Genomic DNA, 26,464 nt, shown 5'->3' on the forward strand with positions numbered 1-26,464 from the left:
AATGTCATCCCCTACCTGGGCCTCAGTTTCCACATCTGTAATGACTGAGTTCAGCTGGAATCGTGTCCCCACCCCCCACCCCCACCCCCTGCATCTCTGGAAGGGTTCCTGGGATGCACCCTGCCCCCTAAGGTGTCCGTGGCATCCTGCAGCGCTCGGCTTCCTCAAACACCAACTACCCGTGGCTTCCCAGATAGAACTCTCAACACAAAGCAGAGCGAGCCAGGTTAGAAAAGCCAAAAACTTTAATTTTCAACATGAGCTACATGGTCATGAACACAATGCAACGTGACCCACTCCAACCCAGGCGCCCTGGAAACCCTCCCTCCCCAAAGTCCCAAGTGGCTCCTGCTCCCAGAGGGGGAGTGAGAGAAAAGTGGGTGGATGGAGAGGCCCCCAGCCTGAGGACCCGGGGTCCGGCCTCCCAGCCACCCCCTTCGGAGGCAGGCATAGAATGAAAGGGCTCCAGATGTGATGCCTGAGGCCCCGGGTTCAAGTCTCCACTTTGCCCTCACAGAAGCTAGGAGTACATGGGCACAGTCAGCCTCCCCCACAGGGTTTGAGTCCGATGCGCTCATGGACATGGCAGCCTTCTGTCCACTCTGAGGCGCTGCTATACAGACAAGGGGCCCTCCCACAGAGCCAGGGGAATCACTGCGGGGGAACGGGAGAGGGCTCGGTCCCCTGGGCCGGGCACAGTGCTGCTGCTCAATAAATAAATGCAGGTGGCCTTGCCTGACGCAACAGCTGTGCTCCAAAGGGAGGGGGGCTCGGCGCCGCTTCTGAACACCGAAGTGCGCCCAGGAGCTCCTGGTTTAAGGAACCGGATGGTGAATCAGCTCGTAAAGTACGTAACCACCCTCTAAGCTATCTGCTTCACCTCCTCTTAGAGCTCTGAGCTGTGGGAGAACTGAGTTCCAGTCCAGACCCTGCCGGGAACCCACAGTGGGACCTTAGCCGGTACTTTCCCTCCCAGGGCCTCAGCTTCCTCCTCCGTAAAGTGGGCTGACAATACAGGCCCTCTCTACCCCCCAGGGGCTCTTGTGAGGGTATACTCAACGTAAAAGCACTTGGAAAGCAAAAGTTTGAAAAGCACTACGGGAAGGTCAGATCTTGTTACATCGGAAAGTTTTGTGAGGCTTTCCTTAAGATGACGTGTGTCACAGCCGTCTCACTCCCACACAGCCCCCGGGCGGGAACCGGCACTTCTTACCTCCCTCAGGTTGGTCCTACGGGGGTTCTGACCCACCCCCAGCAGGAACCCCTACCCAGACACCGAGGTCTGGACCAAATCCTGGGCACCCTCAGTCCGCTGGGCCGGACCCCAGGGCAGCTAGGGCTCTATGGTAACTCTCTCCGCCAAACCGGGGTCCGCAGAGATGGAACCAAGCAGGGCCCCGTGGCCCAGGGCTGAAAGGCCACAAATGCTTATCATGGCAGACATGCCTGGGCAGTGGCTTCCGGTCCCATGGAGGGAAGCACAACAGAGCCCCATCACGCATCTGCTGAGGGGTCTTGGGCAAGTCACTTCCTGACTCTGGGCCTTAGTTTCCTCCCCTCTCAGATGGGCTACAATTTGCTCTTCCCATCTTTTCTGGGAGGCTCTATGGAGAGAAGGGAGGAAGAAGTGTCGTGGGCAACGGTGGCCCCACCTGGCCCTGCTCTGGTTCCAGCTCAGCCTCGGGTGGGAGGAGGCCAGGATGGAGGCGCCACCGAACTCACAGGTGACCCCAGAGGCGAGCGTTCCCCTCGCCAGGCCTCAGTCTCCATCAGTAAAATGGACTTCATGAATGGTCCCAAAGGTCTGTTCCCAGCTGTATGGAAAGTGGACTCTGGAGAAGGGAAGTGGAGAAGACTCCCTCCCACAGTACCCCTGCATGTGACTTTTGGCCCAGAGATTGAAAAAAGAATCAGCCCCTCTATAAACCCTAGCCTCCCACTCCCAAATCCCACAATTCCACCTCTCTGCTCCTCTCCAGACGGAGCTTGAGCTGGCAAGGATCAGACAGCAGTAGGGACAGGCTGGCCTTGAAGGTTCCCCAAAGCTAATACTGAGAATAGTCACCCCCTCCCCAAACCCCCATCTCTTGGTGAGGACAGACAGTGGTTCCGCACCAAATGGTCAGAGCCCCCTTGGAAGCGGGGCACGTGCTCACAACAATGATACGAAGAAACAGGGCTCCAGCCCCCACCCCACCCCACCAGGAGGTGAACTGAGATTTCACAGAACAAACAAGAAAGTCACTGAGGGGGGCCCTCGGTGACCACCCCCAGGATGTTGTTATTGCTTTGGAGCGTGCTCTCTCCCTTTATAAAGGCTGTGCGGACACCAGAGGGTAGGCTCGGGCTGGGGGGGCTCCGAGCCCTCTCTCCCTCTGTTTGGGACAGCCTGGCTCTGCCCCGTCTTTGAAAAGCTACCCCTGAACAACCAGAGCAGTGACGGCTGGAGAGAGAAGGCGCTCTCCTGGCTCAAAATATTCCAAATGGTGAGTAATAAACGAACAGCAGAGAAATCACACTGGTTAAAAAAACAAACAGGGGAGGGGCTGATTCTGGGCCTCAGATTAGAGGCCACCCAGAGCCCTGCTGCCTCCTGCCCCAGCCTTGGGATTCCACCCAGCACAATCCCAGGAAGCTCGGAAGAGCTCATCGATAAAAGAAAGGGGCATCTCTGTCTCCCCTTCCCAGTGCAGCATGGGAAGCTCTATGGAGGCGATATAACTCATCCGGGACTTTAAAGGCTCCCCAGGGCTTAAGGAGGCAGAGGGGAGGAGAGGGAAGGATAGAGGAGAGGGATTCCAGGTGGAAGAAATTGCCAGATCAATAGCCTAGAGTGAGGCCAAGGACAAGGCAGGGCTGAACACAGCTGGGCATCCTCGGTGGAAAATGACCTCCTCCAATGGAGCCCAGGCCTCTCCACCAAGGCCCACAACCCTCAGGAGTGCTTCACAAATAAAACCAGTACCAAGGATAAGACGTCAGAACATCTGAGTATAAGGGGCATCTCCAGCTACAACCGGGTCAGAGGGGTGGGGAGGGAGGAGGAGGGGCGAGAAGAGGAAGAAGAAGGGCTGGCCTCCCATGAATCAGGCTCCAGGCTCAGACCCAGACCAGTGAGGAGACAGCCGCCTCCTGGAATGTTCTGGTGTGCCTCCTCTCTACCCATCCTGGAACTCTGTAAAGACTATATGCAAGCTAAGAAGAGGCCCCAGGGCTTGGAACGCTAACTCTACCCAGCTAAACTGGACTACGCCCTACACAGCAGGGACTGGGTAATGAGGGGTGGTGGGCTGCTGGGTGCCTCCCAGGGGAGGTGGCAGAAATGTGCTTCTATAAAGAGGGGCCAGCCTGTGTCCTCCCAGCATGCAAAAGGGCTTCCGTGGGCCTCGGGGAGGGCCGGGCCAGGAAGGCAGCTACCCAGGCTTGCTTGAGAAGGAATCTCCTGATTCTTACACTCATGAGCCAAGGTAGTTGAGGCAGGGGCAGTGGGTTCTGCCCTTAGTACAGGATGGTTTGTTTAAAAAGACTAAAATAGGGAAGCTCTGTTGCCTCCCCAGACCCCTAGCCTGGAGGCAGAGGGGTAGACAAGAAGACCTTTGACCTCACCCAACGAGGAGGGATTCTCCTATATGGGAAACCCTTGCCTTGGCACCACTGGTCCCAACCCCAACTTTGCTTAGACTCCCTCTCCAATCCAGCGTCCCCAAATTCAGAGACAGTGAGCTCCCTGGACTTGGGGTTCTCGAAAATCAGGGTCCCGTGGCTCCTTCACCAAAACACAGACGACCCAGTTCTTTCCAGTCCATTTCCACACTATCTCGTTGCAATCCCACAGAGCTAGGCACCCTGGGGGTCTGTGCCAGGTCCAGGGCACCGCCTCCTCTCCTTTGGCCCCTGCTGGACCCCAATTCCTAGAGCCACCGGAAGAGGGGCAGGCAGGAAGGGACAGACAGATGGACTCGGACAGGCTGCGGCAAAGCTCCTTCCAACGGGCAGGCGGAGGGAGGCCGAGCTCCTCGTCATGTGGGAGGCTCTGGACCCCCCGGAGCTGGCTCCGGATCCTTGCAAAGCTGCCCCATCAGCTCTGGGGCAGGAGTAGCTGCCTGAACCCGGTGCCGCAGGAAAGACACTTGCTGGTAATTGGCACCATGGAGATGGCCGCTGGGTTCTGGACTTGGCTCCGGGCAGCGAGCTTCCGAGGAGGCAAAAAGGGGGAGCAGTCGGACAGTGTCTGGGACAGGAGGATGGTATGCTCTGCCACCTCAGTCTTTCCTTTCTCCGGATTGCAGCCACATCCACCAGGTCAAGAACCGGCCAAGTCAAAAGTGCAGCCAATCCCGTTGGGAGAGGGAAGGTCTTAGGGGGTAGGAGGCAAAAAGGGGGTGAGGAGGGGCCCTGGGGGTCAGGTCTCCCCGTTCTGCTTCCCCACTGTGGGGGAGAACCCCATCCTCCTCTGTTCAATGTGCCCCTGGGCCTGGGGTCCCAGGTTGGGGCTGGGCATTCTCCAGGCCTTCTCGGGGAGCCCCTCCCCACCCCGGCCCTAAGATCGCTCGCCACAGGGGCCCACGGTGCTCTCGAGGGACAACTGGGACGCCTGCCGGAGCAGGGGGCCCGCGGCTGGGTCCACCATGGAGGAGGTGGGGAAGAGCTTGTACCAGCCCACGGCCAGGGTGGTCAAGTCCAGCTCCTCCAGTAGCACTCGGGCCACACCCATGAACTGCTTCCGCTCCATGCGCCCATAGTTCCCCCACACGATCACCTGCAGGGCGAGAGACACTGCGGTTCAAATCTTGCCATTCACGGGCCCAGAACCAGAACTCAGGTCACCCTCATGCCCACTTCACCTCTGAGTCCTGTGGATGCTCCCGCCTTAAAATTGCTCAAGCCTGGGGTGCCTGGGGGAGCTCAGTCGGTTAAGCATCCGACTTCAGCTCAGGTCATGATCTCAGGGTTCATGAGTTTGAGCCCCGCGTCGGGCTCTGTGCTGACAGCTCAGAGCCTGGAACCTGCTTCGGATTCTGTGTCTCCCTCTCTCTCTCTCTCTGCCCCTTCCCCACCTGCACACTCTCTCTCAAGAATCAACAAACATGAAAAAAAAAACTGATCAAGCCTGACCATATCTTCCTGGCTCTAGTGCCGCCATTATTGCTTGCCTGGGCAACTGGCTTCCTGCCTCCCATCTAACTCTCTCCATTCCACCCTCCACACCCTCCACCTTTGAAGCTGAGCCTTGAGGGCTGGCCCTACAATGTGAGTCCCCTGCCTGGTACCCTTCCCCTGCAATCCCCACCAGGCCCTCTGCTTCCAGATTCTCGGAAACCCCCCATGAGAAACAAAACAAAGTTTTAAAAGTGGCTGATGGATGTATGGTATACAAGCTAGCTTCCTTCTGTTTTCCAACAGACTCTTTTCTGTAGTGCCTGCCCCATTTCTTGGTCAACACTCTCCCTTGGAGCAGCTAGTCGGGTGGTTTCTGTGGCTGCAGGACCCTCACTTGCTCTTCTGGGGCTCAGGGTCTAACTCTGTCCCCTGTGGGGTTAGCCCACAAAGGTGGGCTGGCTCAGTCACTCCGTGGAGCCCGTTGACTTTAATGCACAGCCTCTGGGGTCAGACACAGGTGGGTTCGAATCCCAGTCCCGGCTGGGTGGTTTGGGTAAGTCATCCAACCTCATGGGCCCTCAGAGTGGTTTCTAAGTGAAATTATCCCCAGTTTCCCTCGCAGGCAAGGATCAAAGGAGTGGACGTCCAAGCTCACTATGAACTGTCAGCTGCTTCTCGAGCACACAGGGCAAGATGACAACAGTGTGAGCCACTACTGCATACGGTGTTGGACGCTGCTCCAAGGCTCCATTGGCCTTAGATTCAACCCTCCCAACAACCCTACAAAATGTTTTGATTTCACAGCTGTTTCAACTGAGCCTCAGAGAAGTTCAATCATGTGCCTGAGATGGTTCACCTGACCAGTCTTCGATGCTCCTTGGGCAGCTGATCAGAAGTCCGCCTCTGGTGCATGGATGGATTCATTTTAAACTGGGGTTATGGGCTGAACTGTGTTCCCCCAAAATTCATACTGAAGCCCTAACCCCCAGAATGTGACTGTATTTGGGAAGAGAGTCAAATGAGCCCATAATCCCATCCGACTGGTATAAGAAGAGGAGATTAGGACACGGAGAGAGAGAGCAGGGACGCGTGTGCACAAAAGCAAAAAGACCACGTGAGGACACAGGGAGAAGGCGGCTTTTGCAAGCCAAGTAGAGAGGACTTGGAAGAAATGGAACCTACGATACCTCGAGCTTGAGCTTCTAGCCTCCAGGACCGCGAGAAATAAATTTCTATTGTGTAAACTCTCCAATCTGTGGTACTTTGTTACGGCGGCCCTAGCAAACTATTACAACTGGCATTCGGATCTCGCTCACGGGGCTGGTGGGTCTGTCCTGCTGTCACATCAGTCAGAGAGCTCACCAGCAAGGACCCCACTCAGATTTCTGTTTCCCCATCCCCTCCACATCCCAGACAGGGATGTTCTGTGGAGCTTCTCCAGAGATGCTCAGGCCAGAATGCTCTACCTTTGTCTACTGGACCAGATCTGGCCCATCGATGTTTTAAGTTGCATGTGAATGCCTCTAGACTAGAAGAGTTCTCCCAAACTTTTTTGACTAGTTTATACAGTAAGACATTTACATCATCACCCAGTGCATACAGGGGACTCCCAATTGAAGCAAGTCAGATAAGACCTGCCTAACTAAGAGTGATCAATGTTTTCTTTCCTATTCTATTCTGTTAAACAAACAAACGAACCAACTTGTTGAGATTCGCTAAACGGATTTCACAGCTCGCTGATGGGTCTTAACCCTCAGGTTGAAAAATTCTGCCCTAGATAGGCCCTGGGCTTCCCAGTCTGGCCAAAGTCCCACTGTCTTGGCAAATTTGTAACACGCTGGCCCCGCCCTCATTTGCTTTGCCTGCTCTGGTTAGAAGCAAAAAACTGAGGTACAAGCCAGAGGTGCCCAAGTGGTGACTCCAAGGCAGTGGGCATACGGTTCCTGCAGGCATCCAACCTGGGCCCTGCCAACACCCACGATGGGCAGCTATTTCTAGCTTGATGCCTGAGTCACCATTAGCACCCCCCTGATGGCCAGGGAACCAAACACCTCTCTGGATCCTCAACAGCTCCCAGTCTATTATCTTGTGCTCCAGGCCAAGCCCCCGGCTTCCAGAGGCTGTTCTGATAATGATTAATAATAACAAGAAGAACAATGGTGGCAGGCATTTGTGGGGCACTTACCATGGGCCGACCCTGCATTTTTCTTGCACAAGGCACCCATTTTGCTGTCACAATGTTATCTGTAGGTACTGTGAGCACCCCCATCTTATGCCCATCTTACAATAAAGAAGCTGAGGGTCAGAAAGGAACTTGTTCAAAATTGAATTGTGGAGCTCAGATCAACCACAGTGCCCTCCTTCCTCCAGGTGAGGCCCTCCAGAGACACCCCCCACGCCGGGGTGCCCCCTCTCTCCCTCTGGAACTGCATACACAGACCTCGGGGCCCCTCACCTGCAGGACTTTGCCCTGGGGACTCTCAGGAAACAGCAGCACCTGGTTATACAGCGGGTCCAGCGACTTGCGAGCAACTTTGGTCTTCTTCTTGGCAATGCAGACGCCGTTCTCCAGCAAGTAGGCCTTGATGTAGGCCGCTGAGGACAGAGACCGGCGGGATGAGTTCGAATCTGGCCCTCAAATGGTGGGCAAATGGCACAGTAGGGGGAGGCTCCCCACCCACTGCTGGGGGCCAGATGGCCTCATGGGGTTTGGGGAGGCAGCTGCAGGGGTAAGTGTGGTGGTAAGTGTGAGTGACAGCGTGCAGCTGGGGTTGGGTGGGGCCTACTCCCCCTCCTTGGGTGATCCTACCTGCCCCCTCCCTGCTTTGCTCACTCTGTACTTACCTGTTTCCTCCCTTAGTCCCCGATTTGCTCACCCCTTCCCTGGCTTACCCCTTCATCACTGACACATTCACTCATTCAAACAATAAATGTTTGCTAAGCACCTACTTACTGTGTGCCAAGCACCTAGGCATGGGGGTATAGCCATAAACAGGTAAGATGGTCCTTGTCCTCCAGAAGCTCAAACCAGTGGGGAAGACCAGTAAGGTCAACTGACAATCTCCAGTGGTTCTCTGAACAAACTCAAAACCACTACTCCCATGAGTCACTGGAGTTGGGACAAGGGAGTCCCCTGTAGTTGGGCCCAATTTTCTCTCTTCTAGACCCAGAAACCCCTCAGGGCCTCCCCGCCGACCTCCACCCCTGCCTTGTAGAAGGAAGGGCAGCCCCACACCTGGCAGTGTCTTGGAGCCTGGCTTGGCTGTCAGTCCCCGAGCCTGGATGATGTCCACTTCCAGCTGGCCATTCCGCTCCTGCAAGCCGATCTCCACGTCCCCTGCAAGGGGCCCCAAAGCACGGGACTGGGAAGTGGCTTAGAAGCTCGCCCAGGGGCTCAGCCTCTCGTCTCCACTTAGGGATGAAGCCCCCCCACTTCCCCTGCTCCCACCCAAAACAAGACCAGAAACCACTCCAACATGAGGCTCTGCTGAGCCTGTGGGTGCAGACTAGGCTCTAGGCTGGGTGCTCGGTGGATGGAGCCAAGAGGGATGGGGACAAGGGGGAGAACGAGGGCTTGTGGTGCCCCCCATCAGGAATAGGTCTTGGGGCACTCACCCATCGGCGTGGTGGCCAGGGTCTGGCGGCCCACGAACTGCGCTGGCCCCATGCTGCCGAGGAAGTCACTGAACTGCGCGTCTGACGCCAGGCAAACTCCCCCATAGTTAAGGCTGCAAGAAGAAAAAAATGAGACAAAAACTAATGTTCCCAGGGGCTGACTGAGGACTCCGATGACTCAGGCAGTCACCTCCAGAACCTCCCTCAGTCCACGGGGATTCCATCCACATCCATCACCCGGCCTCAGGCAGACCTCTGTCCTGTCTCTCCTTACTTCTTTCTATTTTCATGGCCCTCAAATCTCTACTTCGACTCCAAAATTCTAGGGCTTAGCATTTGTGTCCTGTACCATCCCCCCACCTCTCCTCACCAACCCTCAGGTTCCACCTCCATGAAACAGGTGTGACCATATCTGCCTCCCGGGGTGGTCGTAAGAAACATGGGAGGTGATGCTGGTCAGTGCCCGGCTCCCATGGTTTAATGCCACAACACTGGTCCAGAGACCAGCAGCATGGCCCAGGAGCTAATGAGGAACAAACCTGCACCGCACTCTACTCCGACCTGCTGAATCCATCTGCCTTTTAATGACAGCCCCAGTAGACTCGTTTACACCTGACAACTCGAGACACACGGGACCAGGGGCTCGGCCTCGGAGGTCTGCCTTGGTTGCTGCTGCTCCAAGTTCACTGCGCCCTGTCTGTTGCGAATGAGACCGCAAATCTCCTTTGAAAAGCCCCCTCCCCAAGGCACCAATTCCCCTGGAGTGGAGCAGAGCAGGTTCAAGAGTCTGGGCGTGAGCTCCGCCTGGCCAATCAGCACATTCCTTCCCTTGGCTGTTTACTGGCTCAGAGACCTGCACGTGGCCCAATTCAGCCCACAAGAATCTGGTTAGGAGGCTTTCGACTGTGGGGAGTGAGAAGCTCTTTTTTCCCACCAGGCTTGAGCCTGAGACAGAAGACTGGAGCCATTGGCAGCTATCTTGCCGCCATCTGGGGTCCGTGAAGGAAGCCACCATACAGGTGGCATCGCACAAGCTCCTGGATCAAGTTCTGCCTAAAGCAGGATACTTCACCTCTTCCGTGGTTACATAAGTCAATAACGACTATTATTATTACAAATTATTACCTTTTTGCTTATGCCAATTTTAGCTAGTTTTTCCTCTCTCATCTCCGAAGTGGGAATAATAGTGTTCCCATTTCCTAGGTGTGAGATGAAGCACTGAGTACCATGCCTGACGTACCCTGTCACCTTCAGGAGCAAAGCACGGGCAACCCACTTCCCCATGTGACCCTTGCTCCGACCCCAGGATGTTGGTTCTTCATTTTACCACCATTATTCAGGTGAGGAAGCCCAGGTCCTGCTCGGCCTAGAGCCACGGAGCTCACAGGGCAGTCAGCACTTGAGTACAACACTTCTGATGCCAATCCCCGGTGACTTCCCACCTGGGCAGGTCCTGAGGATAATAGTGAACTTTTAACAAGTGCCCACTGTGTGCCACGTTTCACAGCAGCGGCCAGGGCGGTCTCTGAGCAGGAGGAAGAAAGCACCTTGGGGCCTGGAGGGTACTGCATGCTTGGTTCGCTGCACAGAGAGCAGACTCTCCAAAGCTCCCCCGCCTTGGGAAACCTGCTGGGCTCTCAGCCTTGAAGGAGCAGGAAGAGCTTCCAAGGAAGGTGGGGTTTTGAGATCCACCCTGCACGGGTGCCCCTTCCTGCTTCTGAACCACTCAGCCCACTAGTCTGTCTTTCCCGAGGGACGAGACCCTGTACACTGAGACCCCACCGTCTTGCTGGGGAAATGCATTGCTCCTGAAGAAATGTCCTAAAGAAGACAGTATCACAAGACACACCCAGTCCCCTGCCCACCCACTTCGGGTTGGGTACCTCAGTACCAAGGGCTTATTACTATGTGCCAGCACCCTTCCAGGCTCCAGGGCTTATTCAAGTCTTGTCCTCACGGGCCATATATTCTGGTGTGACTCATGGAGATTCTAGTGAAGCAGGTATGATTTTATTTAGCTAACATCAAGGACACTGAGGTTCAGCGCAGGAAAGCCACCTGCCCGAGTCACACAGTGAGAGGGTGGGAGAGGCAGGATTTGAACCTACATCTGCGGGCGGAAGACACACACTTAGCTCACTGCCACAGCACACGATAACCTCCCCTTGTCCAGGACTGGCCCCAGTACATGGAGTGGACTCCTAGAAGCCCGGTATGTGTTTGTTTCTTTCTTTCTTTAAAAAAAAATTTTTTTAATTTTTATTTATTTTTGAGAGAGACAGAGACAGAATGCCAGTGGGGTTAGGGGCAGAGAGAGAGGGAGACACAGAATCCGAAGCAGGTTCTAGGCTCCAAGCCGTCAGCACAGAGCCCGACGCAGGGCTCGAACTCACAAACCGTGAGATCATGACCTGAGCCAAAGTCAGACGCTCAACCAATTGAGCCACCCAGGCGCCCCCTTTTTTTTTTCTTTCTTTCTTTCTTTCTTTCTTTCTTTCTTTCTTTCTTTCTCTCTTTTTAACATTCTTTTAAATATTTTCTTTTTATCTGACACAGAGAGAGAGAGAGAGAGAGAATATGCAGGGGAGAGGGGCAGAAGGAGAGAGAAAGAAAGAATCCTAAGCAGGCTCCACGTCCAGCACAGGGCCCGACATTGGGCTCAATCCCACAACCCTAGGATCGTGACCTGAGCCAAAATCAGAGTGGGACGCTCAATCAACTGAGCCCCCCATGTGCCCCAGTATGCATTTCTGAGCGCGGTGAATGTTGTTCTCATCTCTTCCTCCCGGACAGACAGCTCAATCCATTGCTCAGCCTTGCAACCAAGTGTGGCCAATGTGAGCTGAAGGGATACAGGCCACTTCCAGGCCTAACCTATAAAAACCTCCCACATGCCATCTGTCCTGTGCCAGTCTAAGCCTATCGGTAGTAATGCCAAAGGCTAGAAATGCCTGGGGCACTCACCAGGAGCCGTGAGCTTCCCACAGACATCTCCCCTCTCCAAACCAATGTAACAACTGGACCAACCCTTGTGGTTCTTATTATGATTGCACGATGCCCTTCCGCCATCAACCACCAGGAAACTTTGAAAAAATAAAGGCTTATAACCTACAAGACCTGGAAAACCACACAGCACACATGGGGTCTACACAGCAAGATCATGGAAAGGGGGGCACGAGAGAGCGCACAGATCAGGGGTTCTGCGTTTATTGAGTTCAAGGGTGGGGGCCTAGGGTCTCAGGGCATGCTCTTTATTGGTGAATTTAAAACACAAGAGTGGGAATTTAAAGGATGCAAAGAGAACAGACAAGTAGCCCAAACAGTTACTGAAATCAACCAAGATCTCTAAATCAACCCAAATCTCTAAAACAAAAGAACCTCAGTTTCGGGGGAGGGGGAGCTGGCCTGGCTCTTTGTGTGGCTGGCAATTTGTTTGCCTCTTTAAAATGAATGCCTTAGCAATCAAAGCATAAGTCAGACTCCTGCATGCCAAAAATAAAACAAAAACAAAAACAAAAAAACTGTCAGGGCTCACAGGACACCATCTCACACCCATTAAAATGGCTACTATCAAAAACAAAATAAAATTAAGAAAACAAAATAACAAGTGTTGGCAAGGATGTGGAGAAATTGGAACCCGTTGCACTGTTGGTGGGAATGTAAAATGGTACAGCCGCTATGTAAAACAGGATGGCAGTTCCTCAAAAAAATTAAAAATAGAATTACCATATGATCCAACAATTCCACTTCTGGGCATATGCCAAAAAAAGTGAAAGCAGGGCTTCTGAGACACATTTGTACACCCATGTTCATAGAAGCATCGTTTGCAACACTCCGAAGGTGTCCATCGATGGAGGAACGGTCTGTACATACAATGGAATATTATTCCGCCCGAACAAGGAAAGAAGCTGTGACACGTTCACAACAGGGCTGAACCTTGAAGATGTTACACTGAATGAAATCAGCCAGTCACAAAAGGATAAGCTCTATGTGATTCCAATACAAGAGGTATTAGGGCAATTTCAGAGACAGAACGATGGTCGCCAGGGGCTGGGGGGGAGGGGAGAATGAAGAGTTAATGTTTTATGGGTCAGAGTTCACTTTAACAAGATGTAGAGTTCTGGGGGTGGATGGCAGTGACGGGTGCACAGCAGTGTGACTGTACTTAACGCCACTGACCCACACACTTGAAATCTGTTTCGATGAGGGATGAAGGGGAGGGGGAGCCCCAGGCTTCCAGCTGTGGAGTGAGTAAGTCACCGGGATGAAAGGCACAGCATAGGGCCTTCAGTCAGTGATACCGTAACAGCGCTGCTGTATGGGGACAGATGGTACCGATGTATCACCATGTTGCACACCTGAACTAATGTAACATTGTGTCAATTATACTTCAGAAAACCCCCCAACTGTTATGATGGTAAACTGGCATCATGTGTATTTTAACCACAATTAGAAAAAAAAAAAAACCACATATGATCTTCTCTCTCTCCCCTCCCCCCCACATCAGAAGCCCTAAGAAAAAGGGAGCCTGGGCCCAACGACCAGAAACACCAGCATTGAAATTTGCATGAACAAGAAACGAACGTTTGCATGAAGTCATTGATTAAAGAGTCTGTTTATGGCAACTGGCACTGCTTAAACAAATACAGTGACCTTGACCCCTGGCCAAAGCTGATGGATCCACGGCTTAGACATCTGACCCAAGCTCAGTCAAACAAAAACTCCCTCTGGGAAACAAGACAGAGAAGCCCAGAGACTGAAAGTCCTGAGAACTGAGTCCCGTGCGTAGCCCTCACCAGGAGCCCCAAACTAGCCCCCCAATCCAGGCTGCCCAAGCTCTGCCCTCGACCATGTGAGACACCTGAGTGGCATGACAGTGCCTTCTGTTTTTACTTAAGCTATTGGCAGGGTTGACGGCAGGATAATAATTTGACATTGCAGCCTGAGTGTTTTTCCTTTTCGTGATTTCCTACCATCCCTCCACCTTCTTCCATTCAGGCAGGAGCCTCAGACAAGTGATGACCCAGTAGAAGGCAGACAATAAGCATATTCTTGGCTGTTGAGTTTCAAATCCAAGAAGAAACAGAAGGATGCGCGCAAACCACGCAGTCCTGCACCACCACCCCCAATAAACAAACAAACAACTCCCCAGGCTGAGAGAGCAGAGGGAGTCAGGGAGGACAAGAGGGTCCGCGGGTAAGATCTGGGTCCCTGGGCTGGGCTGGTGGTGCTGAGCGATGACAAAAAACCCCACACAGGCCTGGAGAATCTGAAAGCAGAGGGGCCTTGTGCCTATTCTTCCTACTGGGTGGAGCTGAGAAACGAACATGACGCTTTGCAGAAATGGCTGCCTGGTGTCTTGTCAAGTGAACCTGTGTCTGAGGCTGTGTGTGTGTCCCTCCATGCCGGAGAGAAGCATATGTTCCTGCTGTACCCAAGAGAGGGCCAAACCAAAACAGAGGCAGAGGAGTACTGAATCCAAGCAGTCCGGCTTCTGAATCTATTATCTCAGCAATTATGCAACAGTCTCATGGAGAAAGTATGGGAGAAACTTAAATATCTAGGGATAGAAATGTGTACCTATTATTCCTGCAAAGATCCTTAATTAACAGCACCAAAGCTAAGACCCAGACTTCCTCACAACTGAGGACATGGGCCTTCCTCCACAGCCCTCTTTTCCAACCCATGCTCCTGGCCATCTGTGGGGTCCAGGCTCCATTCTGTAAGGAGGGTCTGGGCTCCAAAAGCCCAAGAAACAGCGGTGCCTCTTGGGTTCCAAGTCACCGTTGGGCCCAGCCTCCCAGGCAGAGCGAGGCTTCTGCAGCCTGAAATTGAAAGTTCCCTCCAACATCATCATCGTCTGCTCCTCAGTTCCTGATGGGATTGTGAACAGACAATGGGGAACTGGCAGGCCTGGTAATTAGCAGTAATTGTTTATAATATCTGGGCGGCTGCCTGATTTCCCATCCCAGGGTGCCTCGCCAGCTGCCAAGGAACCAGGCAGACGCCCCAGAAACCCTGAATGGGTTATCACATCCTCCATGGGGCTGGAGGACGGAAGAAGCAAGTGGTGACGGGTCCCTGCTGGCCTGAGGACCAACTGTATCAGGGACCCCACTCCACCTTGGGTTCTTCCCTGGAAGAGGATAAAAGGCAGGGGACACAAAGTCAGAGCTGGTTCTACTCACTGGTCACCTGCCTGCTGTGTGATCTCTGGCAAGCGGCTGGTGTCTCTGTGCCTGAATCTTCTCATCTGCACTCAGGACCACACCTACCTACCTCTTGGACAGTGTGCGGCCATTCCTTTGGCAGGTGCCTGTGCTGTACCCATTTTAAATGCTTCAAAAATCTCTGCTCATGGGAGCCACTCTCAAGGGGGTGGGAAAGAGCCTGCTGAGTTAAATACCATACACATGCTACTACTTAGACCATGCCTGTATGCAGTAGGAACTCAGTAAATGTTCACTGCCAAACCTTTCAGCTGGTCTAAAACTTGGAAAGTATGGTGGCTAAGACTGGACTTTGGCATAATACAGACCTTGGATTCCAGTGCTGTGCAACCTGGGGTGAGTTTTGTAACTTCTCCGAGCTGCTATTTCCTCATCTATGAAATGCAGATCAACTATAATCGCCTTACTGAGTTGCTGGGGAGAGTCAGTGAGGTAACACAAGCAAGGTGCTCAGTACAGGACCTGACAACACAGTATGTGCTGAGTGAATAAAATCTGGTCCCTGCCGCCTGGCCTGGGAGAGCCTCTTCTCCCTCTTCATGGCATTTTTTTTTAATTTCTTTTTTCAACGTTTATTTATTTTTTTTTTGGGACAGAGAGAGACAGAGCATGAACGGGGGAGGGGCAGAGAGAGAGGGAGACACAGAATCGGAAACAGGCTCCAGGCTCTGAGCCCTCAGCCCAGAGCCTGATGCGGGGCTCAAACTCACGGACCACAAGATCGTGACCTGGCTGAAGTCGGACGCTTAACCGACTGCGCCACCCAGGCGCCCCTCTTCATGGCATTTTCATGGCACTTCTGAGTCCCCGCCTGTCTGGAAGTGTAGCATCTGGATGCCTGAGACCAAGCCCAGGCCAACTAGGGGGTAGTGGGGGATGGGGGGAGGGCTGCAGTAGCTGGTTTCTCCTGGGGACACATGTGAGCCACGCGGGTGCAGGCACAGGCCTGAAACAGGATTACAATCCGTGTTCCACTGGGCTTTTATTTTTGTGTTAATGGTGAAATAAGATTGCCTGCATTTCAACTCTCATTAGTTTCGTTTGGGGAGCTGAAACCCATTTGTCTTTTATTATTAACCTTTGAGCTCAGTTTGGACCCTGGATTTTCTGTGCTCTTGACAGTTCAAGAAGTAATTGGGTTATTTGGGGAGTGACTCTTCTCTTTTCCAGATGGATCACCTGTCTCAGTTGCATCCGAAATTAAAAGGCTGCACAGCCCTCCTGGTGATTATGGGTTATGCGCTTCTGAAAGGTCTTAGTAGTTTATGGGTTCTCTTCCATTCACTGTCTGCCCCCCTGTTTCCACCCATCCATCTACCCTCCCACAGACTGGTGAGCCTACACTACAGCCAGTTCTGCTGTAACACAGAATATACATTCCTGAAAATCACTCTGCAGTGCAAAATGCTTCAATAAAAAATCAGCTTACGGGGAAAACAGGGTTAATTAAGGGCACAACACCCAAATACTACATCAGTATCACATCCACAAAAAGAAAAAAAAAAGACAGGAACATAGTAAAAGTGGTAGCACAGTCTTTATACACATTAAAAGGTTAAGAAATGCATAAATACCAAAACAAATACAGCGCTGTACCTAGGAGATAACCTAAAGTCTGCTTGTGGAAACGAGTGTCAGAGGGATGGCAGCCGGTGAATTACCGTGCCTGGCGGAGCAGGGCTTTCTGAAGTGGGACGCCGGGTGTGGACAGAACACCAGCCAGGAGCTGTGGGAAGCAGGGAGCTGCTGGCCGTGTGTCTTATGTATTCCCGTGTAGGGGCAGTTTTCTGTGTTCCCCTAGTGTGTCCCATGGATGAAACGCACCTGAGCAAAGGCGAAATCTGTACTGCACTCAAATTATTCCCTAATACTTCAACTGTGTTGGAACAAATTCATGTTTTCAAAACAAGCGTTGTAGCAGAATTGACTGTATGCAAGGACACACAGAATCCGCAATCCCCACTCTGGCTTCTCAAGTATTCAAGACATTTCCAAACCTGCCCCCAAGCACATGAGTGCAGCTCACAGGCATGAAGCCAGGGATTTGATTCACGTATCAAATAGATAACCGAAGGAGAAACCAAGGCACAGAAATGTTACATAACCCAACCAAGATCACTCTGCTAGGAAGTGGCAGTCTGACTGCAGAGTGCATCTTCTTAACTACTCTGCTGTGCTACCTCTGTGTGCCCTGAGGAAACCTTCACCTTGACCAGAGCAGAGCACAGGGGCTTGCACTGCAAGCCCTGGGGTCAAGCAGGCCTGCATTTGAATCCTGAACCCCCCCCCCCCCCCGCATCCACTAGCTGTAGAGACACATTCTTCACCTCTCAGAAAGCCTGGGTTTCCTTTTTGGGGAAGCAGGAAAAAACCATAGGATACCCCTCAGTGCTGTTGTAAGTACCAAATGACATAAACCCAGAACCAAATCTGGCACAGTCAAATGTTCCATAAATACTAGTTCTTATAAAGCAGAACAAAACATGTCCCCCTGTCTCCTAGCCCACAGCCATATCCAGTGCTGGTTTGTCCTTCAGGCACAATGACTCTGTTAAATAGCAGAAGTGGGGAAGAGAAAGGGGGTTCCAACCACCCACCAGGTCTCCTGGGCCTTTGGTGACTAGGGAAACAGCCTTGGCAAAATGTGACCCTGAGCCCAGGTGCAGTGGCCATGCCATCAGCTCACAGTCTGCTTTCCAGGGCTCTGGGCACAGTGATCCAGACACCCAGGGAGCTGGATGTTGATGACCCAGACGCCTTAGAACAGTGTGGGACACAGGGAAGGAGCAGGAGGGGCTCTGGGAGCCAGCTTTGAGAGAGGATGCCGGGCCCCCGATTCTGAGTGATGGAGGCTGGGGAGGTGCAGGAAGGAGTGAAATGTGGGTGTGCTTCTGCCCGCAGTACCTATCCGCTATCTACCAAAATGCGCTAAATATCACCTGTAGGGCAATGCTGGGCAGGCACTGAACTCAGATAGACAGACACACGTGTGACAATTATGGCAGAGTGGAGGGTGCTGTGGTGGGGGAGATCAGGCTGTGGAAGCCGCTGAGACAGCCAGAGGCATGGCAGACCTCGATGTTCCGCCTCCCCTGCCCACACCCGGGGCAGACATTGCTAATCGACCTCAGCATTCCTGCCGAGGCTAGAACGGGCTCCGGAATCGTTCTCCACACAGCATTCCAGGGAGCCACTATCAATTAACCGAAGCTGGCACCGGAGATGAAGCGTATGCGCCAGTTCTTAGCTGCGATCTGGAGGAGGAATGAGTCAGAGGGTGGAGGGGGAATAGAGGTAGGAAAGGCAGTGCAGGTAGAGGAAGCAGAGACCTGGAGAGGAGACAGAGGTTCAGGGCTCTGGAGCAGGGGGCACAGTGAGGCCGGGAAGAGGCTGGCAGAGATCAGCGGGAGTAAGTGCTGAGTGACAGACTATGGAGTTTAGACCAAAAGGGAGTCTTGCATACATCCCCACAGGAGTGATGAGTGGCCTCGCCAGGGGGGTGGGAGGGAGAGAAATGGATGAGTCAAAGATAGTTAGGAATAAAATGGAAGAGCCCAGTGATGGGCTGGATATGGAACACAAGTGGCGAAGCTGCCTGGGAGAACCCCAGGCTTCTGGTTTGGGCAGCCAGGAGGCGGTAGTGCTGTGGGCTCAGACAGCAGGCTCTGTTTACCCGGACCCCCACATCTTCCAACCCTTGCCACATCAGTGCTCACCAACCTCTAACAGTCAGGACCTGTGTTCCTCTGGCCCTAAAAGCTCACTCTGCTGCAGGGAGGGCAGGAGAGTTAACTGAAAGCAGCCACCAAACAGTAAGTGACCAGAGTCAAGAATGAATATTTAGCTCCCCTCACCTGCTCCTCCCGGGGTTAGCTTTGGGGTGCACGGTCCCCCTGACTGCCAGAGTCCCCTTCAGGATCAAGCTCTGGTTGCCTGTGGTGGCAGCTCGTTTCTTAATTTTTTTAAATGTTTATTTATTTTTGAGAGCGAGAGACAGAGCGTGAGCAGGGGAGGAACAGAGAGAGAGGGAGACACAGAATCTGAAGCAGGCTCCAGGCTCTGAGCTGTCAGCACGGAGCCTGATGTAGGGCTCGAACCCACGAACCGTGAGACCATGACCTGAGTTGAAGTCTGGTGCTTAACCGACTGAGCCGCCCAGGCACCCCAGCTCGCTTCTGAAAGCACATGCTCCTGCATGCCTGCTTTGCTTCTCTCACGTGCTCCTCTGCCATGGTTTTCTGGAACCATCTCCCAACTGAACTACTTGGACTCAAATCCATTTCTCAGGCCTGGTTCTGGGGAACCCAAACTAAAGCAGACAGTCACCAGGGAGTATCTCAGGATTCAGGGGTGTCTGGGGAGGCACTATTCTCATGGCCCTTTCTCAGGGGGCTTGAGCCCCTGCCCTTTATCTGGGAGAGATGGGCCTGCTGGAGGGGAAGGTGGGAAGCTTGACTCTGCCAAACCCACAGCTGTTCCCTTCCATCCTTGACACAGAGAACTCCAATTTTCATTGAGGCAGAACGGGGCCCAGGGAAGGAAAGCCCTTCCCCAGGAAATACACCAGGATTGGTCCGACACGCTGAGACCCAGGCAGGGAAAAGATGAAGGGATTCATTGAGCCACCAAACCACCCTAGAAGCGTCCACCTCCAGAAATCTTGATAGATGCAACCATTAAGTAAGGGAAAGAGTCAAGTGTAAAGGTTAAGGGCAGACTCCAAAGCTTAGATTTGAAGGCTGGCATTTAAAACAACTTACTGGCTGAGTGACCTTGAGCAAGTTAATTAACCCTTTTGGCTTCCTTTTCCTCGTCCGTAAAATGGGGGACATGAACAGTCTCAGTATCATCAGGTTGTCGTGAGGATTAAATGAGCTGTTATACGTAAAAGCACTTCGCCCGGTGCCTGCCCAGAACAAGTGCTCCATAAGGGTTAGCTCTAGAACATTATTACCACTAAGCCAGGGCTTCTCAAGCTTCATGTGCACACGACCCAGCTGGAGATCTTGTAAAAATTCAGATTCTGATTCAGTGGGTCTGGGGTGGAGCCTGAGAAGCTGCATTTCTAACACACTCCCAGGGGACCCTGATGCAGCTGGACTGTGGGCCACACTTTGCACAGCGAGTGCTGACGTCACTGTCAGCTAATATCGTGCAACCTGGAGCCCAAGGATCTTCGCTGACAGAATGGCCCCACCCACATGCACCCCTTCCCCAGCCCAGAGACCTGGCTAGGAGGCAGTGCTTTCCAAGTTCTCTGTGCCCGTCTTTTGCAGCTCTCACTTCACTGATAACTGCTTGGTCAGTGCAGGCAGGGTGTCCCAGGTGCCCGGCCCTAGCACACTGTAGGTACTCGATCATCACTGCCAAAATAAAACCCCCTGCGGCCACTTGCAGAAATACACACGCCCAGTGATCCAGCGCACGGGCAGACGGACCCAGCAGCGCCAGGGGCCGCAGGCTCGCGGGGGCAGCTCAAGCACACTGGCTCCTCGTAAGCCTCAGCTGGGCTGGCAGGAGCCCAAGGGGAGGACAGTCACACCCCCTCCTATTTCAGAGCCTGGCATCTGGGTCCCACCAGCACCCAAAATACCTCCAGAACAAGGAGGAGGCCAACCACAGCTCCATGCCCCCACCTGTTCTTTCTAGGTCCCTTCCTGGCCCAGGTGTCAGGTGGAGCGGTAGAACCTGGCCGGGTTCCATCAAGACTCAGACCCTCTCTGGAGGGCAAGAGTCTCCCCTCTGCCGGAACCTGCATCCTCCAACCCACCTAGTCCTTCCTCAGCTGGGTTCACGATATCCACCCCAGACTTTTTGATAATCAAAACCATCACAGCCAACATCAACCCCATACTTGCTCTGTGCTAAGTACTTACAGACATGATTGTATCGGGGGTGGCTCCCTGTATCCGTTAGGACGCAACTGGCCACAAGGAGCAAAATACCCAATTAACAGGGGCTGAATCAACAACCAACAACAATAATCATAGACAATAATAATAGACTAATAGTGCATGCTACGTACCAGTCGCTGTTCTAAGCGCTTGCACATGTGTTAATTCATTTAATCCATACCACAACTCTTTTAGTGGTCTATACTATCATTGTCCCCTTTCCATAGATGAAGAAACTGGGCTCAAAGAAGTAAAGTAACTTCACCAAAGTCACACACCTATGAAAAAGCAGAAATGAGAGAGGCACCCGGGTGGCTCAGTCGGCTGAGCGTCCGACTTCAGCTCAGGCCACCATCTTGTGGTTCGTAAGTTCAAGCCCCACATCAGGCTCATGACCCGTCAGCCTGTCAGCGCAGAGGCTGCTTCAGATCCTCTGTCCCGCTCTCTCTGCCCCTCCCCCACTTGTGCTCTCCCAAAAATAAATAACTATTTTTAAAAAAAAAAAAGAAGGAGAAATGAAACACAAACCAGGAAAGTTTGACTCCAGAGTCTTGACTTGAAGCGTAAGAGGCTGAGAGATGTGCTCAAGGCCACCTGGGGGTCAGTGGCAGAGCCAGGGACTAGGACCCAAACCTGACCCCCTGAAACTCAGCAGAGACCCACTACTACCCAGATGCCTAGAATGTCTTCCTCCAAGTTTGGCTGCCTTGCCAAGTTTCTCAGGTTAAAGAAAACATTTGTTCCCTTCCTCCTCCTCCTCCTCTTCCCCTCCCTTCCGCCTGTCCTCCTCCTCTCCTCGCCCTCCGGAAAGCCTCCCTAGGAGGTGGGTGGAACGGCAGCATCTGCCAAGGCAAGGCCATTCACAGAGGCCGGAGATGCCCAGTTTAGGAGGGGCTGGGGGTGGGAAGGCCTCCAGCCAGCAGGAACCCCCAGCTGGGAGGCAGCGTCAGAAATGAGAGGAGAGCAGGAAGTGGTGGCCAAGCCCCTGCCCTGCCCTCGAACAAGCCACTTAGCCCGTGCTGTCCAGTGGAATGGTCTCTGAGGACAGAGAGGCTCTATATCTGCATGGTCCCAAACAGTTGCCTCTGGACACATGTTGCTGTGCACCTGAAATATGGCCAGTGTGATGGAAAAAGATATTATTTCACTTTATTCAATTTTAATTAATTTACATTTAAATAGCCACGTGCCTAGTGTCCGCTGTACTGGTTAGCACAACTTTACCCTTCCCCAGCTGAGGATGGCTAAGACAAGAAAGCAGTGTGTTGCCATGGAATGAGTCCCCACTGGGAGTCAGGACTCATGAGTTCCACACCTGTTAATGTGCTGTGTGCCCAGAACAGGTTCCTGAACCTCTCTGGGTACGCTGATCATCACTCTGGAGCAAAGTTTCATTGCTAGGGATCCACAGATGGGCTTTAGGGGAGTCTGGGAACCCCTTACAGGTATGAAAAGAGGATATAGGTCTGTGTGTGTGTGTGTGTGTGTGTGTGTGTGTGTTAGGGGGCATGTGCATGCCAACAACTTTCCCAAAATTCTCAAAGAGGTCCATAATTGCTGCAGACAGGAGAATGTCCTGGGGAAAGATTAGTCCTCCCCCAGGGAGCCTTTAGAAAATGGAGTTCCTGAGCTCCACTCCCAGAGACCCTGATTCCGGGCACAGGCCCCTGCAACCCGTATGGGGAGCAAGTGCCCAGTGATTCTGATGCATCAGGGGAGAGAGGTGCTGGCAAGGAGGGAGTCATACCCAATGTTCTATGACTCGATGTTTGTGAAACTCCTTAACAAGCAGTAATATGTATTTTTAAAAACCACTTGTGATTTAAGAAACTAAGAAAGTGAAGATGACACAGTAACACTCATAATAAGACCCCTCTCCACCCCCTTATTTCCCAGCACTCACATGTGGCACTCGTGTGCCAACACCGTCCTGTGCTCTCTGTAAATACTAACCCGCTGAATCCTCACAACACCCCTCTGAGGCTGGTACGAGCACCCCATTTTACAGATGAGGGAACTGAGGTGCAGAGAGGGGACTTGCCCAGGATCACGCAGCCAGTGGGCAGTTGGGCCCCGGAATCTGCTCCACGCTGCTCCACCACTGGGGCTCCTTGTTTATCACCCCCCTTCTGGACTACCAGGAGTGCTGAGACAGTGCCCCGACCAGCCTGAGGCTGACCCAGGGCTCCTGGACGGGGTCGCTCAGCCCTGCCCGCCCCACGCCACAGGGCTCTCGAGAGCCAGGAGAGCTGGCAGCAGGCCGGCCCCACACTCACTTGCCCTCGGAGCCGTAGCTATTCATGCTGTCCTCGATGGACTCGTGGCTGGCCTGGCGCAGTGTCCGGCTGGGCATCTCCACTGCCAGGCCGGTCTCCGTGCTCCTCTGGATGGCCCCCTTCAGCCTCCGGCTGTCCCCTTCTGGGCAGAGAGGCCAAGAGAGATGGGGAAAGAGACACAGGATGGGAAGGAGACAGAGAGACAAGTCATCTGGTTAGTGTTACAGTGGCTGGTGTCGGCCCCCACCCCCAGACCATCAAATTCCTACCACCTGCCCCACCTGTACCCCCCTTCCTGGGGCAGCCATGCCCTTCATACCCACCCAACAAGCAGTGTCACATGAGTCCCGTTAACTAACGGATTCGTTTACAGGTACTTTTTCTTCCTTGAATCCATCTCTCCCCTGCAACTTTCTACAAATCATTTCTCCTCTTCCTCTTCAGCTACTGTTTTTTTAGAGTTTATTTATTTTGCAAGGGGAAGGGCAGAGAGAAAGAGGGTAGAGAGAGAATCCCAAGGAGGCTCCGAGTTGTTAGCATGGAGCCTGACACGCGGCTCAATTTCATGAACCATGAGATCATGACCTGAGCCATAACCAAGAGTAGGACACTTGACCACCCAGGTGCCCCTTCAGCTCCTATTTATTGAGCACCTACTACATCACATACTCTGTTGAGTGCTTTGCATGGATTTGGACCAGGTTTTGCATCTCAGTACAACTGGCAATTTAGATGGCATACAGTGGTGTTGTCAGGGGCTTCCTGTGCATTGTAGAAGGTCTATCAGTATCCCTGGCCTCTACCTACTAGATGCTAGTAGCACCCTCCAGTCCAGTTGTGGCAACCAAAAATGTCTCCAGACACTGCCAAATGTCCCCTGGGCGTGGGGCAAGTCACCCCTGATTGAGGACACTGATTTAGACCACTGGCTCTGAAACCAGACTGTCCAGCTTCAAACCTGGATCTCTTTCTCACTGGCTGTGAGAGTCTGGGCAAATCACTCATCCGCCCTGTGCATCAATTTCCTCAACTGTAAAATGGGAGAACAGGCTTATTATGACAAATGGCCCTCTGCCCTTGCTACTCGCTCCCCTCAAACATCTCCTCCTCTGCCAGTAGCTCACTCCTTTGCTTCCACTCTGCAATCAATCACCTTATCCAAGACTATTGACTATTTGACTTCCTTGACTATTTCCTGGCCCCTCACACCCCCTGCCCCTCTCTGTCCTATCATCCTGCTTTGGCTTTCTTTCTAACACCACCCCAGATATGTTGTACATTGTTGATTTATTGACCAGCTTCCTTCCCGCAGAGGGTGAACTCCATCAGGACACGGTACTTTGCTTTGCTTTGTTGACTGTCGAAGCCCTGGGGTTGAGAAGAGGATCCAGCCACAGTAGGTGCTCAATAACTGCTGGATGAACAAATGTGTGCCTTGAGAGTGGTCTTCCTCCTCAACCACCCGTGAGGAGATGGGTCTGCTCTCTCATGTTAGCATCAAGGACACTAGACACAGAGGTTAAGCCACTTGTCCACACCCATCAAGACTTAGAAAGGTGGATGGGGGGGATGGGGAACAACAGTGCCAGGAATTGACCCCAGGAGAGTCTCTTTGTTCCATGCTCCACAGCCTGGTGATCAGGGTAAGCTTTACAACTCCTGCCTCCCTGTAGGCACTGTGGGTTTGCTGGAGGTGGGGATAGATCTTTAGGGGGATCTTCCCCATGTCTCTACAAAGTCTGGGATGAGTTCGTACACCTCAGGGGCTTTCTCAGCGCCTGCTGACCAACCCACTTCAGGGAAGCAGTGCCACCCAAATCCCATCATTCTGCTTGGCAAGAGGTAGGGGGACTCGGGTCTGCATGCCAGGAGACAGAGCAAGGCCAGGACGCCTCCTGGTGGCCGCCTCGTGGCATCCCTTCTCCTTTCCTCCTTGACTTTAAAAGATACACACACACACACACACACACACACACACACACACACACTGTGTGTTTCTCAGAGTGTGTGCCCACGTTTGTCTCCCACATGTATCTGCATTATTCAGGCGCACAGATGTCCACACACTCAACACACAGTAACACAAACACAGGAATATACGTGCAAAGACAGTGTGTTAATGTATGTCTGAGTGTTTGTATTTGTGTGTTTCCATGAGTCTCCATATACCTACCATTCTGTGTTTCTGAGACTAAATGGGTATGTGCCAGTCACACAGATGTACATCCATAAGAAGTATATGGCAACCCACTCACAAAAGCACACAGAGAAACTGACGCTGTGCATTTCTGGGTGTGTATCACCTGGGTGTTTCTGAACACATGTGTCCCTGTCTCTGTGCTTCCCTTCATTCCACAATTTGTTCTTTCCCTAAGCTGTACCTGCATCCCACCCAACCATTTCTGTGTTTCTGTGCATAGCAGGTGCTAAGATAGGGTAAGATTCAGAAACACACACATGCACACTCACAAGCACAGAGAGATGTCCCCCACCGCACATACACACAGTGCAGACTTACGTCCAGGGACAAACCCCACTCCCTCACACTGGGGATGCAAACCCACAACCCGGAACCCTGCAGGCAGGCTACAGACACCTGCCTGGGCTTTCCACCTCCCCACTGAGCCCTGTTCTAGAGCACCACACTGGTTCGTTCCCCCACCCACCAGGGTCTGACACATTTCTCCTGGAAGAGGAAGAACCAAAGCATGACACAACAACTCAGTCCCCACAGGGGCTAAGGAGGAAGTTTGGAAAGGCGTGCTTCACGTGCTGTGGCATTCTGTAGCACCAAAGCATTTCACATCCAGTACCCTGTATGAGCCTCGGTGAGGCTGGTTTTGCAATCAGATGGAGCAGGCATAGAATTCCGTTCTGCACACACTAGTTGCTAGACCTTGGGTGAGTCAGGTAGCAGTTGAACCCTGTGGAGCAGTTGAACATCTACCACAGAGCCTGGCACACAGTAGGTACAAAACAAAAATGGCCACGTGACTGCAGAGAAAGACCTCCTAACACTCCCCAAATATGCTCATGCCAACTATCTTGCATTTTCCTCCAACCTGCCACCATCTCCACCATGGGAGTCCCCAATCAGGTACCCAACCACACCAACAATGTCCATCTAACCTCATGGGTTAGATGGCCATCCCTTGGTGACTCAGTCAAGGTCCCCAAAGGGACTGTGCCAATGCTATCACACTTCCCACCCCATAACCCCATCACCCCAACAAATGACCTTTCTCCCACTTTGCTGAAAGAATGTGTCTCTTTGACTTGCTCTTTCTCACTTCCAAATTTCACCGTCCTTAGACCTTTCAACATGCCCCTCACCCCTCCCCTCCTCTCT

At 52.8% G+C, this 26,464-nt stretch overlaps 1 protein-coding gene across 2 annotated transcripts in view; it reads right to left on the reverse strand.

Annotated features, from left to right (window-relative positions):
* Positions 1-227: 227 nt before the first annotated feature.
* RIMS4 (regulating synaptic membrane exocytosis 4) overlaps positions 228-26,464 on the reverse strand; it is a 63,908-nt gene continuing 37,671 nt past the window's right edge. The window contains exons 2-6 of one of the 2 annotated variants that reach the window (XM_025932200.2): positions 23,116-23,257; positions 8,716-8,828; positions 8,336-8,437; positions 7,556-7,695; positions 228-4,759 (exon numbers count right to left, since the gene is read on the reverse strand). In XM_025932200.2, coding sequence (XP_025787985.1) covers positions 4,541-4,759; positions 7,556-7,695; positions 8,336-8,437; positions 8,716-8,828; positions 23,116-23,257 — 716 coding nt within the window. In that variant the 3' untranslated portion in view covers positions 228-4,540. The remainder of the gene's footprint in view (positions 4,760-7,555; positions 7,696-8,335; positions 8,438-8,715; positions 8,829-23,115; positions 23,258-26,464) is intronic. The other variant, XM_025932201.2, reaches the window with a different exon arrangement.

The sequence above is a fragment of the Puma concolor genome, chromosome A3 (genome assembly GCF_028749965.1).
Source record: "Puma concolor isolate L17-30 chromosome A3, mPumCon1.1.hap2, whole genome shotgun sequence".
In the NCBI taxonomy this organism is placed as follows: domain Eukaryota; kingdom Metazoa; phylum Chordata; class Mammalia; order Carnivora; family Felidae; genus Puma; species Puma concolor.